The sequence below is a fragment of the Scylla paramamosain genome, unplaced genomic scaffold (assembly GCF_035594125.1).
Source record: "Scylla paramamosain isolate STU-SP2022 unplaced genomic scaffold, ASM3559412v1 Contig71, whole genome shotgun sequence".
Taxonomy (NCBI): domain Eukaryota; kingdom Metazoa; phylum Arthropoda; class Malacostraca; order Decapoda; family Portunidae; genus Scylla; species Scylla paramamosain.
This window is the reverse complement of record NW_026973736.1, coordinates 75,118-90,000: the sequence shown is the minus strand read 5'-3', so window position 1 is coordinate 90,000 and position 14,883 is coordinate 75,118. Positions and strand designations below refer to the sequence as shown.

The 14,883-nt window shown below is 41.5% G+C and overlaps 1 protein-coding gene and 2 long non-coding RNA genes across 4 annotated transcripts in view; 1 reads left to right on the top strand and 2 right to left on the bottom strand.

Moving 5' to 3' along the window:
• The window catches only part of LOC135098620 (uncharacterized), a 22,155-nt gene extending 10,499 nt beyond the window's left edge, over nucleotides 1-11,656 (top strand). The window contains exons 1-4 of one of the 2 annotated variants that reach the window (XR_010267173.1): nucleotides 2,450-2,472; nucleotides 8,577-8,689; nucleotides 10,752-10,864; nucleotides 11,258-11,656. This is a non-coding gene — a long non-coding RNA (uncharacterized LOC135098620). Of the gene's footprint in view, nucleotides 1-2,449; nucleotides 2,473-8,576; nucleotides 8,690-10,751; nucleotides 10,865-11,257 lie in introns of those variants that run through there. The other variant, XR_010267174.1, reaches the window with a different exon arrangement.
• LOC135098621 (uncharacterized) lies at nucleotides 7,201-8,683 on the bottom strand. The gene is made up of 2 exons (XR_010267175.1): nucleotides 8,563-8,683; nucleotides 7,201-7,907 (listed from the first exon to the last, which is right to left on the bottom strand). It is a non-coding gene; the product is annotated as an uncharacterized LOC135098621 (long non-coding RNA).
• A 65-nt stretch (nucleotides 11,657-11,721) lies between the features above and the next one.
• Nucleotides 11,722-14,553, bottom strand: LOC135098618 (actin nucleation-promoting factor WASL-like). Its single transcript, XM_064000966.1, has 3 exons — nucleotides 13,728-14,553; nucleotides 12,901-13,082; nucleotides 11,722-12,431 (listed from the first exon to the last, which is right to left on the bottom strand). The coding sequence occupies exons 1-3, from the start codon at nucleotides 13,979-13,981 to the stop codon at nucleotides 11,818-11,820; spliced, it is 1,050 nt and encodes a 349-aa protein (XP_063857036.1). The 5' UTR covers nucleotides 13,982-14,553; the 3' UTR covers nucleotides 11,722-11,817.
• Between the last annotated feature and the right edge of the window lie 330 nt (nucleotides 14,554-14,883).

Sequence of the window (14,883 nt, the reverse complement as noted above, 5' to 3'; positions counted from 1 at the left end):
AGGAGAACAAAGAGAAAGGTAAGGGATTTCCTTCACGTACGACAATATTTTCACGTCCTTAGGCATCTTTCTTTCAACATATTTTGAGTTGGCGGTTACTAGAAAGCTACTTAGATTCTATAGACCAGGAATTTCCATATTTCACAGGCTACGTCCCATCTTCCAGATCATGATTGCACACACGCGCCTCCTGCTACCATATATATATATTTTTTTTTTTTACTGTTTGTTGATAACTGCATCCATCACACTTTCATTACGATCACACAGCTCACTTGTTTATTGATAATGATAATTAACAGAATGATCAGCGATTATCTCACATGTATATGTTAAGAGTACGAGCATGTCAATTTGGGAGCCACTATTGTTAACAGACAAACATGTTAGGTAGCGTTAAGGAGGAAAATAGATAGTTAATTAAGTTGCATGTTAAACTTTTATCGATTATCAGTAAAATGTCTCAACTAATTATAGCATTAATACTTGTTCATAATTTACAGGATAGATTCAGCAAATACCTTTTTTTTTTTTTCATAATTGCTGCTATCTTGTTGGCTATTATTTTTATTTCTAGTAAGGAAAAAAAAAACGTATTTCATTATTATATATTCCATTATCACTGCAAGAGTTTCTCTCTCTCTCTCTCTCTCTCTCTCTCTCTCTCTCTCTCTCTCTCTCTCTCTCTCTCTCTCTCTCTCTCTCTCTCTCTCTACAGAGCCTAACAAAATTCCGACGTTAATCCCCCTAATTGATTCTCCAAAAAAAAAAAAAAAATACACAACAATGATTGCAAAGTTAATGGCTCATATTAACATAGCAATGAAGCACACAACGCTAATCAACAGAAAAAAAAATAGTTTGTTCTGGCAGTGAGGCGGGCATATATATCTGGAGTAACACCAGCAAGAGCACCACGCCGCTGTTATTTTGTCTTTCCTCACGAGATAAAACGAGGCGGAAGATAACGACGAAAATTATAATATACGTTGATTATAATAAAGCGCTTGACGGAGTACCTCATTAGAGGGCTCCAGGAAGAATAAAAGTTCACTTAATAGAGCGCAATGTCTTGGCTGGGATTAGGGCGTGGCTTAGTCCAGGGAGCAAATACCAACTTAATAACAAAAAATAAATAAAATAAATAAATAAAAATGGCGTTGGACCACAAGCAGGGCTCCTCAGAGTTTAGTTACGCAATTGAATGACCTAAATTTTGGTGTATAAAGCAAGAAAAAGTTCCAACTTAATGAAAAATCAAAATGGCGTTCTATTACAAGAGTCGCTCCCAAAGTTCCGTATTATACTATTCATTATACGCATTAATTATGTAAATTGAGGAATAAGTATGTAAATTGGCTAATTTGCTCGCGACACTAAAAAAGTAGGTCTGCTAATTGGATTTGTTCGTGATGCTGAGGTTTTGTAAGATGATCTCAGCAGACTGTGAGTTGTGAGCGAAGTGGCAGGCCCAGGTTAGTAAGAGTACGTGCAGTGTGCTGTCTGTCAGAGAAAACTCCCCTCAGTATGTAATAATTAATGAAACTAATCACGCTAGTTGACATTGCGAAAGAGACTTGGGAGAACTAGCAAGCCTGGACCTCAGAGCTGGAAAACGGTCCATTGCTGCCTAGAGTCATAATAATATTGATCGTATTTACTGCACGTGTATGAGTTTCAACACCTCGATCTGCACTCCTGAGAAAGACAATCCGGCGCCACCCGTTGATTAAAGTCCTTGAATTCGTGTAAAATTTTAAAAAGACTTAAAAAATAATTGTTGAGGTTCTGACCGTGATAATCGATTCCCGAGGTGGTTACTAAAGAAAGAAATAAGTAGATTTTTTTTTCACTAATGGGAGAGAGAGAGTGAAGAAACTAAGCAGAAAAATCCGCTATGTAGTTAGTGTATGTATGACAGAAAAGTTTAAGAGCAGGCAGGACAGGTTTATGGATGTGCATGAGAGAAGGTGCCATTACTTATGTCCAAAGAGCTGCTATGGTAGTGTGCTTGTGTTCTTATACTGTTATGAGAAACCTGAGTGACAGCAACACTAAGGGAGAGGTAAAGGACGGCACTGACCTGAGGCGCAGCACAGGTGTATCCGACAGGTGCTTCATCATAGTAGTTCCCAACACTGAGTACTTACACCACCTCACCCATCATTATTATTTCTACTTACACTAGTTCTCCTATTATCAAATCACGCTCGTACTTTCATTTTTCATCACCACGGTCACTTCATCACACGGAGGTCAAGCAACAGTACTTAGCAGAAAGTGAGACGGTTGAAAGTTGGCAGACAGTACGCGCTACAGGCTGCAGCAGCGCCTGGAAACTGTTGCTCTGTTGCTCGCGCGCACGTCCTCCCCTCCCTAGTTCTGCCACACTACTGTCCTTCCTTGCGGCCACGGCCCCCACCTGATCCACGCCCCGCTCACGCCGCTCCTACACCCTGCCAACGTTACAAGGTATCCTCAAAATCTTTCTCCCCACCCCTGTACCGCGCCATCCAAACGGCATTGCTCTCCTGACCCGCACCTATTAGCAGTAACCTGTGCCACGCCACCGCCAGCGTTGCCCATCCACGTATTTGCCGGCAAACCACTAGAGGGAAAAAACAACGCTACCATTGTTTATCTGACAGTTACCACAGCAGGAATTCAAATATGTCAGGGGTAGGGGGTGAGCGATACAACACACACACACACACACACACACACACACACACACACACACACACACACACACACATGCGGTATAACATTGTTGTCACTACTGTAAGGGAGTTATAAGAAGTGACCAGCACCAACACTGGCAAAAGAAGTAATTTTCTCAAGTAAATGATAAGTTACAGTGAATATCTTATGTTTACATGATGGGACTTGAGGCCAAGTACCTTCATATTTCACTGAAATACTTGAAAACCCTCTGAGCAAAAATGTAAGAAGAGAATACATTGATCCTGCACTCCCACTCAGACACCGACCAGCGCGCGCTAATTTCAAGATTTGATTTGATGCGATACAAAACTACTTTCAACCAAGTGTGGCCAATTTTTCATCCCTGCAAAAAAAATTTTTCATTCCTGCAATTTTTCATCCCTGCATATTGCGTGTCTCTATACAACGATAACGGCCTTTCAGAATGTAGACAAGTTTGGCTTAATCTAGATCTTGATCTTAAAAAGCGGGATGCCTTCTGCGTCTTGCGCAATAGAATAAGTTTTGGTTTTGTTTTCGTGAGGGAGACATAGTTAACTTTGCTTTGTTTCAGTTCCAATGAAAAGGAAAACAAAGACTGTCAGGTCTTCAAGAAACATAAAAATGAAAACATTATTTTCTTCTATTGTTGGATTCTTACCAAGAAGTTTTCTCGCTTTTTCAATGATGTGTAATGTTGTCCTTTCTCACAACGCCTCCAGTGGTGCACGATTATCGAAAATATTCTGTGGCACGCAATGAATTAGCCAAGAATCCAGCGAATGCCATTTGAGAAATCCACTACCACCACACTCCGTTTCTAAACCAAGCAAATAATTTGCAATCTCTCTCTCTCTCTCTCTCTCTCTCTCTCTCTCTCTCTCTCTCTCTCTCTCTCTCTCTCTCTCTCTCTCTCTCTCTCTCTCTCTCTCTGTGTGTGTGTGTGTGTGTGTGTGTGTGTGTGTGTGTGTGTGTGTGTGTGTGTGTGTGTGTGTGTGTGTGTGTGTGTGTGTGTGTGTGTGTGTGTGTGTGTGTGTGTGTGTGTGTGTGTGTGTGTGTGTGTGTGTGTGTGTGTGTGTGTGTGTGTGTGTGTGTGTGTGTGTGTGTGTGTGTGCGTACCACAGAGTAGAAATTTTATAAATTGTAGTTTTATGGGAAAATTTACGTTTATAAGCATATGAATGTTGGCTATAAAAAGATTTCTCGTTTTTTGTAGATCGCTTACAGCATGCTGGAAAAAAAAAAAAAAAAAGGTTATCAGTATATGCTGCTTCAATTATTTTTTTTTTATTTACAAAACAAATATATATAAAAAAACACGCATGTCTTCCTGTATGTCAATAACTCTTTGAGGGTAACAAAGATACTGAATCAAGAGAGAGAGAGAGAGAGAGAGAGAGAGAGAGGGGGGGGAGGGGGGGAGACACAGCCAGATAGACAGAGAGAGCATGAGAAGTACAAACCTGTGCTATATGCAAAGACAACAGATCGCCGTAAGTGCGCGCTTACCCTGATCGTCAGGGTGGAACAGCTCAGTGGAGTTTACGACATCTTATTGATAGACAGCGTTTAAAATATAAACTCGTATGTACTGTATATGTCACGCTTGCCTCCTCGACTAATTCTAACTAATTCACATCTGGTCTCGAGGACACGTTAAAAGCTGCATAAGAAATATTTTTAAAATATTACTAGCTTCTGTTAACGCTCCTGACTAGGTTTTTTGTTACTGCGAAATTTGGTTGGTGCAAGCAGCGCTTTTTCCAAAGGTGGAGTGTTTCGTGGCCTTCACTCATAAAAAGTCGTCAGTCACGTAAAAGGAGGAGCAGCTTCATCGATGTTCACGCTGACCGAGTTTTGCCTACATTCTGACCGAACCCTGCCTCGGAACATCTGCCCTAAGGTTCATCACTGTTTTAAGTTTAGCCTCCGCGTTACGGCTGCCAGACACAGACGCAGGGCACGTACTCACCTCGTTAGAATAGATTCTTGTCTTCGTGTATTTTCCGCGTCGTTAAACTCACTGCCCTCGTTCTGCTTGTATGAAAGAAAGAAATATTGCATTTCGTGTATAACATACATACGTACAAGTATATTCATGTGTTCCTTGTTCACAATTGCTTGTAACGTGCTGGAGAAAATTTCCTGCATTTTTTATAAATGGAAATTGGTCATATTCAGTCCGTTTTTCCTTACCTGTTCCTATCTATTCCTTATCTATTACACCTCAGTAACCGGATATCATAGTGGCATAGAAAATTATGGTCTTTTGTCAAGGTTCCCGGGTTCATACATATCCTCAACACTGCGCAAAGACTGATATATATTGATATATCTTGAAATGTTAAAACACTGGCCAGATCAATCCAGCACGCCCACAGCAGTCTGCCCACCACCACTCTCCGTAATCGCCTTTGCTTCTTCACTCATTGCAGATCTTATGTCTGCTTTCACGCTGTCAAAGCGACCAGCGACCTCCACGCTTATTTGTGCAGGATAAGAGCTGCAGAGTCTTAAAGAAAAGGAAGACTAGGTAACGTTGTTGAGTTTGATGAACCAAGAAAGAGCCGCTTAGATTCTAAGGTGACAAGAATTACTTCTTGAAGAAAGTTAAAGTTGAAAGGGAAGGATGGCATCTAAGTGAAGCATGACTTGCTGCACCACAGATTGCCAGGAAACACATGAAAGAATAAGTTTGTGGTCAGCTTACGCATTAGTATTAAAACTGACATATATGTGTCGCGGGAGGAAGGGACGCGGAAAGTTTTCGACTCGGGAAGTACATTGAAATAAACTAAAAAATTTGTCGAAAATGGAGAAATGGAAATGCCTCAGTTTTTCTTTTATAAGATTTTTTCCTTCTTCTTCTTCTTCTTCTCCTCCTCCCCTTCGCCTTTTCTTTCAAGACTATCAGCAAAATTTTCTCCCTATCTTAATTGCTTGCGCACGACATTTCATGCTTTTTATATAAACTTTTCAACCCATAAATTATAAATCAGGTGACCTCATAGACTTTTACTGCCGTGGTGAGGAGTCTTGGTCCCCTTACTGACCTGGGCCCGTGTGAAAAGATGGATGCTTTGGTAATATGCGATCTCTCAATCTCAACCCACTACACATCAATTCATAGTGCCCAGCGCCTAGCATGCTCGTAGACAAAACAAGTGGCAATGGCGGTGGCGGGTCTTCTCAGTGCTGGTAAGTCTGTGTGGCTAAAGACAGATATTTTTCTACGGTGTATATTTTGTAGGTAGTGAAGGTAATAATCGATTAATTAAAGAATAGCAATTTCACGAGGGCTGACAATGCGCACAGGTAATTGGTCAAAGGACATTTAAAATACCATGAGAGTAAAGAACAAGACGAAATAAGGGACTTATTTTTTTGGTTGACCGTTATGGAAATGAACAGGAAATTAATAAAGCTTTCGGCAAAACAAAATAAAAAAAAGTCACAGAACAGACTTACAATGGTCAAGCAGCGCCAGTATATACCAGTTCGCAAGCAAACGTCAATCATATTCTGAAAAAAAAAAAAAAAAAAAAGAAGAAGAAGAAGAATCTCATGCCATTTTAGCTTCTGTGGCCTGTGGGCGTCGTGTTTAAAAAGTCATGAAGTCTGTTGCAGATTAGATGAACCGAAAAGAGGAAGCTTTTTTTTTTTATGTCAGTAATGAATGATTGATCACGTCCTTGTCAATTATTACTGTGTGAGCCGAGCTACCTAGCTACATATAGGTAAGAACGTAAGAAAATACTAAGAAAATAAAACTGCAAAAATCCATCTGGCTTACACGTGGCAGTCCCTGCATGAAACATCCCTGCCTTTTTCCACCTCTCATCCTTATCCATTAATCTATTTAAACCTTTGCAGTTTCCCTGAAGATCGACGAATTCTTTCATTAAAACTGAAACTTAATGTAGCGGAGAAGTGATGGTAACGCAAGGTGTGTCGTGGGAAAGGCTTAGTGAGGATTAAACAATAAACCCAATGATTACCGCTATGACATAAATGAATGGCCTCAGTCACTCACCTACCCCGTGCGTCACTGAACAGGCTGCACGTGTCAAGGGTGCAGTTAAGATGACATGTCGATCTCACCATTGGCTCGTAACACTCACTGGTCACCCGAGCTTTGGGAAGACTTAAACACAGCTATCCCAGGCTGCCACATCACGGTGCTCTATGCAGACCTCTCTTGAAGTGATGGCGATGATAATGGCAACAGCAGTAGTAGTAGTAGTAGTAGTAGTAGTAGTAGTAGGGTACTGTCAACAATGAAAATAATAATAATGATAATGATAATGATGATGGTAATAATAACAATAATAATAACAGTAATGTTGATAACTACAACAACAACAACAACAACAACAACAACAACAGTAACATTAACAACAGCAACAACAATAACAACAGCAATAATAATAATAATAATAATAATAATAATAATAATAATAATAATAATAATAATAATAATAACAATAATATAACCACTAGACTGACACTCAAACAAACAGAGGTTACCGAGTAAAGATCATAATAGGAAATCCATCATACGTAGCAACAACAGCACCAACAACAACAACAACAACAACAGGTGTGTGTGTGTATGTGTGTGTGTGTGTGTGTGTGTGTGTGTGTGTGTGTGTGTGTGTGTGTGTGTGTGTGTGTGTGTGTGTGTGTGTGTGTGTGTGTATCTGGAACGCTTCTTGGGAACCATTTCGGATTCTGTGCAGCAAATAGTCGACAGCGAATGTCAACCAAGTGCCAGCAAAGCGATAAATGTACTGTGTGTGTGTGTGTGTGTGTGTGTGTGTGTGTGTGTGTGTGTGTGTGTGTGTGTGTGTGTGTGTGTTATCCCCTTCTTGACTGACGATCTAGCCACCTATGCAGACTATTAAGGGCGATGGGACGCGAGATTAATCCATTTCACGTGATTGATGTTACGACTGAATGGGGTCATGGCTGGCTGGCTTGGGGCGGTCATCGGTCTTTCACTGATGGTATTGTGCCGCTGGTGTCATCTTGCACCACCTGTTTACGGAGCGGCAATAACACACACCCTTCATATCTGCCGTGATGGTGACAAGGGCCGGGAATGGGCATCACCCTCCCGAGTGTTGCCAGGTGCTCCGGAGAGGCTCATCTGTCTCGGGGACGTGCCTGTCATCGGCCACGCGTGCTCGACCCCTCCAAGTAGGCTGAGGTAGACGGTATTGTTGTTATTGATATTGTTATTGTTATTATAATTATTGTAGTTGTTGCTGTTGCTTTCTTTTATTGTTGCTGTTATTATTCAAGGTAACAGTGCAACGAATAGGAAAATAATCCTGATGTGACATTTAGCTAAATTACATAAGTGACTATGATCCAGGGGTGACGGAAATGAAGGTTTAACAAGAGCTATTCACAGGATGGCAGGGCATGAAAATGAATCAAAGCTTGTGAGAACTAACGCACGGGGATGTGAAAATTGCCCACGAGCAGTACATTCATGATACACGTAATTTAAAGAAGGTTTTGAATGGTCTTTTTAATTCTGACATGATCTAATTCTGACATACATATTTCATGATATAGTTTAGCTTTTTCATGATATAAGATAGAAAGTCTCATCATAATTCTGACATGTAACTTTTCATCATGTAGTTTAGATTTGTTGTGTGTATTTCCTTTATTCTAACATGTAGCTTTTCTCACGACTTGTCAGCAACGTGACTTAAGCGATCCACATTGCGAAACATTTATATATATGTGTCTTAAACGAGCTCTTCTCTCTCTTCTCTCTTTATCCAGATGGCATTTTCCGCTCCTCACCTCCATTCCAGCTCTATGACCTTTATTCATTGGCCTCACCTTTCCCCCGTCAGAACGAGACCCTCCCTCACACGCACTACAGGGCTGATGATTCTCAACACCCTCAACACTGATAACGTGGACAGCACCTTTAAAACTGCTACATTTAGCCACCTCGGACTGGAAGGTAATGTGATTATATAAGTGAAGCAACCTATCCTCACCTTCACTGTGTTTTGTGTTCTCTCTCAATCTTAGCTTTTGTGACCTGCTGACAATCTGCTCACAAAAAAAAATTGGAAATACATAGATTCTCAATAAACTGCAGGACTTTAGATTGAGGTAAAAAAGCTAAACACAATGCAAAGAAACGACTTTCTCAATCTTAAAAGTTCTGATCTACTGAGCCTCCTCATAGAAAAAAAAAATTATGACAAATTGATTCCCAGCTAACCCGGTGACTTCAGACTGAGGGGAGAAGGTAAGCACAGAATGAGGGAGGGGGAAGGAATCCAGCATGTTGTTTGATATTGACCATGGCTGTACATGTTACCCTGCCTCCCACGTGCTGCTCTCACCACAAGCACCGCCCCAGCCTGGATGCGTTACATTAAGGTGAATTAAGGTCGGGGAGGTGGCGAAAATGAGACAGGCATTACCGGGACTCAAACATGGCTCTCTCCATCACTTCACCGTCATACTGGTCACTCAAGCTTCATCTCTGTGGATCGGTTATGCTCTCTCTCTCTCTCTCTCTCTCTCTCTCTCTCTCTCTCTCTCTCTCTCTCTCTCTCTCTCTCTCTCTCTCTCTCTCTCTCTCTCTCTCTCTCTCTCTCTCTCTCTCTCGAGTTAACTTCATGGTAAAGTCATGGTGAGGAGGTCCTGCATGGTGACGTCTCTACACCTTAACTAACAACACACTCTCTGATTTACTACACTGTCATAAGAGCGTTAGGAAATAAGGGGAGCAGCAAGAACCCATCAGACCTACACGTGGCGGCCCATGTATAACCTCCACCTTTCTGCGCTAGGCAAGGTTTACTTACTGTAGGGCTTCATCATTTCACACACCTCACCTCGACTCACGTCACAGAGACTAGATTTTTTGTGCCAGCTCGAGCCATTGTCTTTAGTCGGAGAAGAAATCCCTCCCCTCTCAGAACGCTATGTACTCCTGAAGGGGCAGTAATTATGTATGTGAGATTACCTCGGTGCGCTCGTAACTTCTAATATTTTTGCTCGTAAGTTTTATTGGCGTGTTTTGACTACAAGGTCCAGAATTATCAGTTGCGTTCGTGTTATACCTGATTGCACCATTCTTATTGTAGTAACCAGGCTGTTCAAGTATATACAAGTATATAAGAGCTTAAATAATTTCGTATTTACATGATTACGTATGCTCTTATGTATATATATAATGGTGCATTGGTTCCTTTTGTTCTTATAATGATAATTGTGATTGATGATGATTATAATGATGATGATAATGCGATGATGATAAAATGGAGAGGAGAAGAAGGAGAATGAAAAGAAAAAGAAGAAGAAGAAGAAGAAGAAGAAGAAGAAGAAGAAGAGAAGAAGAGGAAGAAGAAGAAGAAGGAGAGGAAGAAGTAGTAGTAGTAGTAGTAGTAGTAGTAGTAGTAGTAGTAGTAGTAGTAGTAGTAGTAGTAGTAGTAGTAGTAGTAGTAATAGTAGTAGAATTGTCAGCGTTAAAACTATATTATCAATAGTGGAGTTTTAGTCGTGTGTGTGTGTGTGTGTGTGTGTGTGTGTGTGTGTAACCTTTTTTTTTAATTTGATGTTACACCCTGCCTGCCAAACCTCGCGTCTCCCTGCATCCTTCAGCACACTACACTGCTCAACACCTCACCTCCACGCACACACACACACACACACACATGTTTAATAACCCTAATGTTTAATAAATGGGCCCTGTGGGCCCATTTATTAAACATTAGGGTTAGTGGCCCGCATTCCGAATCCGGTGAAGTCGATTTATTAAACACTCCTGGAGCCCGAAATGTCGGGCGTCTGCGTCTGAATCCAAAAAAATATTGACACGTTCGGGGAGAAATCTTTCGGGAGCCTGACACCCTCCGAAAGCACCTACGAATTTTGCTTGAGAATGTATTATCCTCTCATTCATAGCAGAAATGTGTTATGATTGTATGGAAATACGTAATAATGTAGGTTAAACATATTATTACACGAATACAATATTTTTTGTCAGTACTTAAACTTTTTAAAAGAACTTGGTGTTTGGACGTGACGTATGCCTAGGGGCCTGTTGTCGTGGCGCAAGCTTCTAGCCTGTCTTCACTTCTTACCAACATCTCTACACCTTCCTGGAGCTTCAACCATGGTATGTATAGCACTATTACTTGTCAATATTACATGCAGAGCCCAAATAATATGTGTGGAAGCTGTTTGTCGTTAGAAAAGCTTGCAGAACAGCTGCAGGATAGCTGTGGGTCAAGTTGTTTTGGTATTATTATTTATGGTGAATTAACTTTGTTTTGATTAGTTTAGCCATCTCACGCAGGTTAATTTATTGTTATTGTGATGGAGCAGGTCTCTGACAGCCGCCAGCTAGCCAGACAGCCAGTGAGCTGTTCAGGCCAGCAGGCTTTAGCTCTGCTTCCCATATATTTTGACATTTCATATTATGGCATTGTTATTGATAACATTATTGATAACATTAATTTTGCTAGTATTTTTTGTGAGGGAGGACTTAAGAAGATGAATTTCTTTTTAGGCTGGCATTCTTGCTCTTGTGCACCTTCAACATGCTGATCGAGCTGATAAAGCAAGATTACCAAGGAGACTGGTCAAGGATCACCAAAACCCTTTTGCTGCCTACTCTGAGGATGAGTTCATTCGGAGGTACCGGCTGTCAAAGGAGTGCATTCACACCCTTCTTGGCCAAGTGGAAGTGCTTTCCTCTATCCCAAAATTGTAATGCATATCAGTTCAATCTTAAACTCTATTGCATCTGTCATTTGATACATTGTTATGTGACTCAATACAAGATACAAGTACCATGTAGGATGTAATTATATATTTTCCTGTGAAGGACAAGACATGAAAGAAATGTTATATATAATCATATATGAACCCTCAAAGTGTAGGTCATGAAAATAAATGGAGGTCAAGATTTGTTTGTTTTTTTTATTTATTTTCACTCAAATATACAACACACACACACACACACACACACACACACACACACACACACACACACACACACACACACCACACACACACACACACACACACACACACACACACACACACACACACACACACACAGGATACTTACAGACTGCTGGGTCTCCCAGAAGCTGGGCTGTAGTACTTGCGTACTTGTTCCATAGTGCTATCAACATTATGCATAGTCTGAACAAATGCATTTGTTGATGTTTGCATTGCCTGAGCAAATGCATTTGCTGCCACTTCAGCTTGATTGCCAAGCTTCTCACATAGAGCAGAGAAGTTTTGCAATGACACTTTCAAGTCGTCATTCAAGGTCTCTGCACCTTCTCGAATAGCGCGGAAACATTCCTCCCTCTCACTGCGTAGGGGTCTCTTTCGGCCTCTACGGGTGGAGGGTCCAGTTTGTGATGTTCCTCCTGGTGCTGTTGCTGGCCCTGCTGGTGGTGTTGCTGGTGCCATTGCTGGTGCTGTTGCTGTAACTGTTGGTGGTGCTGAAGCTGGTCCTGGTGGTGGTGCTGTCGCTGGTCCTGGTGGTGGTGCTGTTGCTGGTCCTGCTGCTGGTGCTGTTGCTGGTCCTGGTGGTGGTGCTGTCACTGGTCCTGCTGCTGGTGCTGTTGCTGGTCCTGCTGCTGGTGCTGTTGCTGGTCCTGCTGCTGGTGTTGTCGATGGTCCTGCTGCTATTGTACATGCAGGAAGCATGTCGTCGTCAATTATTTCTGCTAGATGAGAAGTTAATGTTAAAACAGGAAACAAAATTTTTACAAAGATGTTTATGATGCATCAATCACTACCAGTGCACACAAATGAAAATATGCTAATCTAACCTAACCTAACCTATACCAACCTAGCTGAACCTAACCTAACTTTAACTCCACTTTTAACATTGATGTCCATGGCCATTAACGTTAATTTTACTATCAACGCTATTGCGCACTACATGTTGTGTATTTCCTAAATTTCTAGTAACTGTAAATTTACTGAATGAAACAGAATTATATGACAATGCATGAACATATCCAAAAAACAACGTATTCATGATAATTTCACAGTTGCCAGGGCAGCCTACTGTCCAAAAAAAAAAATAATAATAACAAATGGGGAAAGAAATAGTATGAAAAATGAAGGCAATAAGTAAGATTGTGTATATGATTAAAGACTAACAGAAAAGAAAGCCAAAATACAGACCCACTTCCTCTTCTCTTATGACTATGGGTACTAAGCTATCTAGCTGGTTGTCTGCAAATTGCAGCTCCACAGCCAGTGCATCTGTTGCAACAGCCAAGAAGTCATCTGTGACTGGTTTTGGTGATGGCCCTCCACCAGTCTTGAAGGACTCATGAAGAAATTTCTTGTGATTCTTCTTCACTCTGTAAGCATGAACATAATGTAGATTACTAAACAATGCCAGTAGTGCTGTACAGAATCTTCAGTTAGGAATGATTTGGACAAATATAATAATATTCATTTATTGTCTGTGTACTTTATTTCTTAATTCCATTTCTTATATTTCCAAGTAAAAAACTAACCTGAACCTAACCTGAACTTAACCTAATATTGCTGTTTACCATGGAGCTTTTCTTAAATATTTGCTAAAGAAAAAAATATTAATAATCCATTAATCATATAAAGGGCAGGTAAGAAATGGTATATGCTACTTGTGAGATACCAGCAAGCTAAAAACACCCCCCCTTAGACCAGCAAGCTTAAAACACCCCCTTTAGATCAGCAAGCTAAAAACACCCCCCTTAGACCAGGAAGCTTAGAACACCCCTTCTAGACCAGCAAGCTGAAAAACACCCCTTTACAGTACACCAGCAAGCTAAAAACCCAATTTAGATCAGCAAGATAAACACACTCCCTTTGTGAGAGGTAAACCTGAGTGTTAATTTAATTAATGAGATACACTCAGCTTGCCCTTACGGATGCAGCATGATGCAATATGTTATTGCTCTGCTAAACACAAAAATTCACCTGCTATACACAAAATATACAGAATATTTACATCCACTTACCGTATGTACTCCCAAGCCCGTTTGAGCTGGGTTACTGTCCTGGGACGTTCAGCAGGGTAGCTGAGGTTGAATTCAGCAGCTACTTCCTCCCAAGCTTTCTGTTTTTTTCTTATCCCGTTGAAGTCTGTAGAATGATCCAACAGGATTTTCTTTGAAGTTATCACCTCAGACAGTCTCTGGCGTTGAGCATTTGTGAGTGCGACAGCTTTTTCTCGTGGAGAGAGGAGGAGAACAGAAGAGGCAGGCACACTCATGATAGCGGCGAAGCTGTGGGCGAAGTAAAGGTAGCACGTGGATTTGTTTATATGTGCTCAGGTCTACCAATATCGGGAGCAAAGGCTGCCAACTCTTCCGATAACCTCGTACGAACGTCGGGTTGCCGTTTTCTGTTTAAAAAATCAGCGCGCCAGTTTCGTAGTAGGATGCCCGACGTTGGGGATTCGGATTGCGGGCCAGTAACCCTAATGTTTAATGAATGTTTAATGAATGGGCCCACAGTCTCACACGTTCACCCCCATCCTTAACTATTTGCTGCTCCCTCCATTTTCACCTTTATACGAGCATTCTCCCTCCTTCCAGTATCCCCCCACCACACACACACACACACACACACACACTCACACCTGCATTCCTTCCACCTTTACAGTCGTGGTTTAATGTTTTTCCCAGCCTACCATTGCACCTTAGTCTCACACGTTCACTCTCCATGCCTTTACCACACCCGCCCTTTGCCTTCCCGTACTCCTCTCCTTTACTTCCACTCACCCTCCTCCTCAACCCAGCTGGGGGCCACTCGTTTCGACAAATTTTCTCACATTTCAGCTCTTTTTCCCCTCTCTCTCTCTCTCTCTCTCTCACGGGAGTTGGCTTTATGGTACGTGCGTGGCTGTTGAAAGGTTGCAAGTTCGATCCCCGCTCCAAGCAAATTCTGGGTGGGAGAAGTACCGCTCTCTCCTAATTGTGGTTACCAGGTGTCACTTGCGACGCTATTACCTTTTTTACTCTCTCTCTCTCTCTCTCTCTCTCTCTCTCTCTCTCTCTCTCTCTCTCTCTCTCTCTCTCTCTCTCTCTCTCTCTCTCTCTCTCTCGGCTAACTTTCTCACTCATCCCCCGCTCATACTTACTTCATTCTCAACTTCCACACACTACACCACCT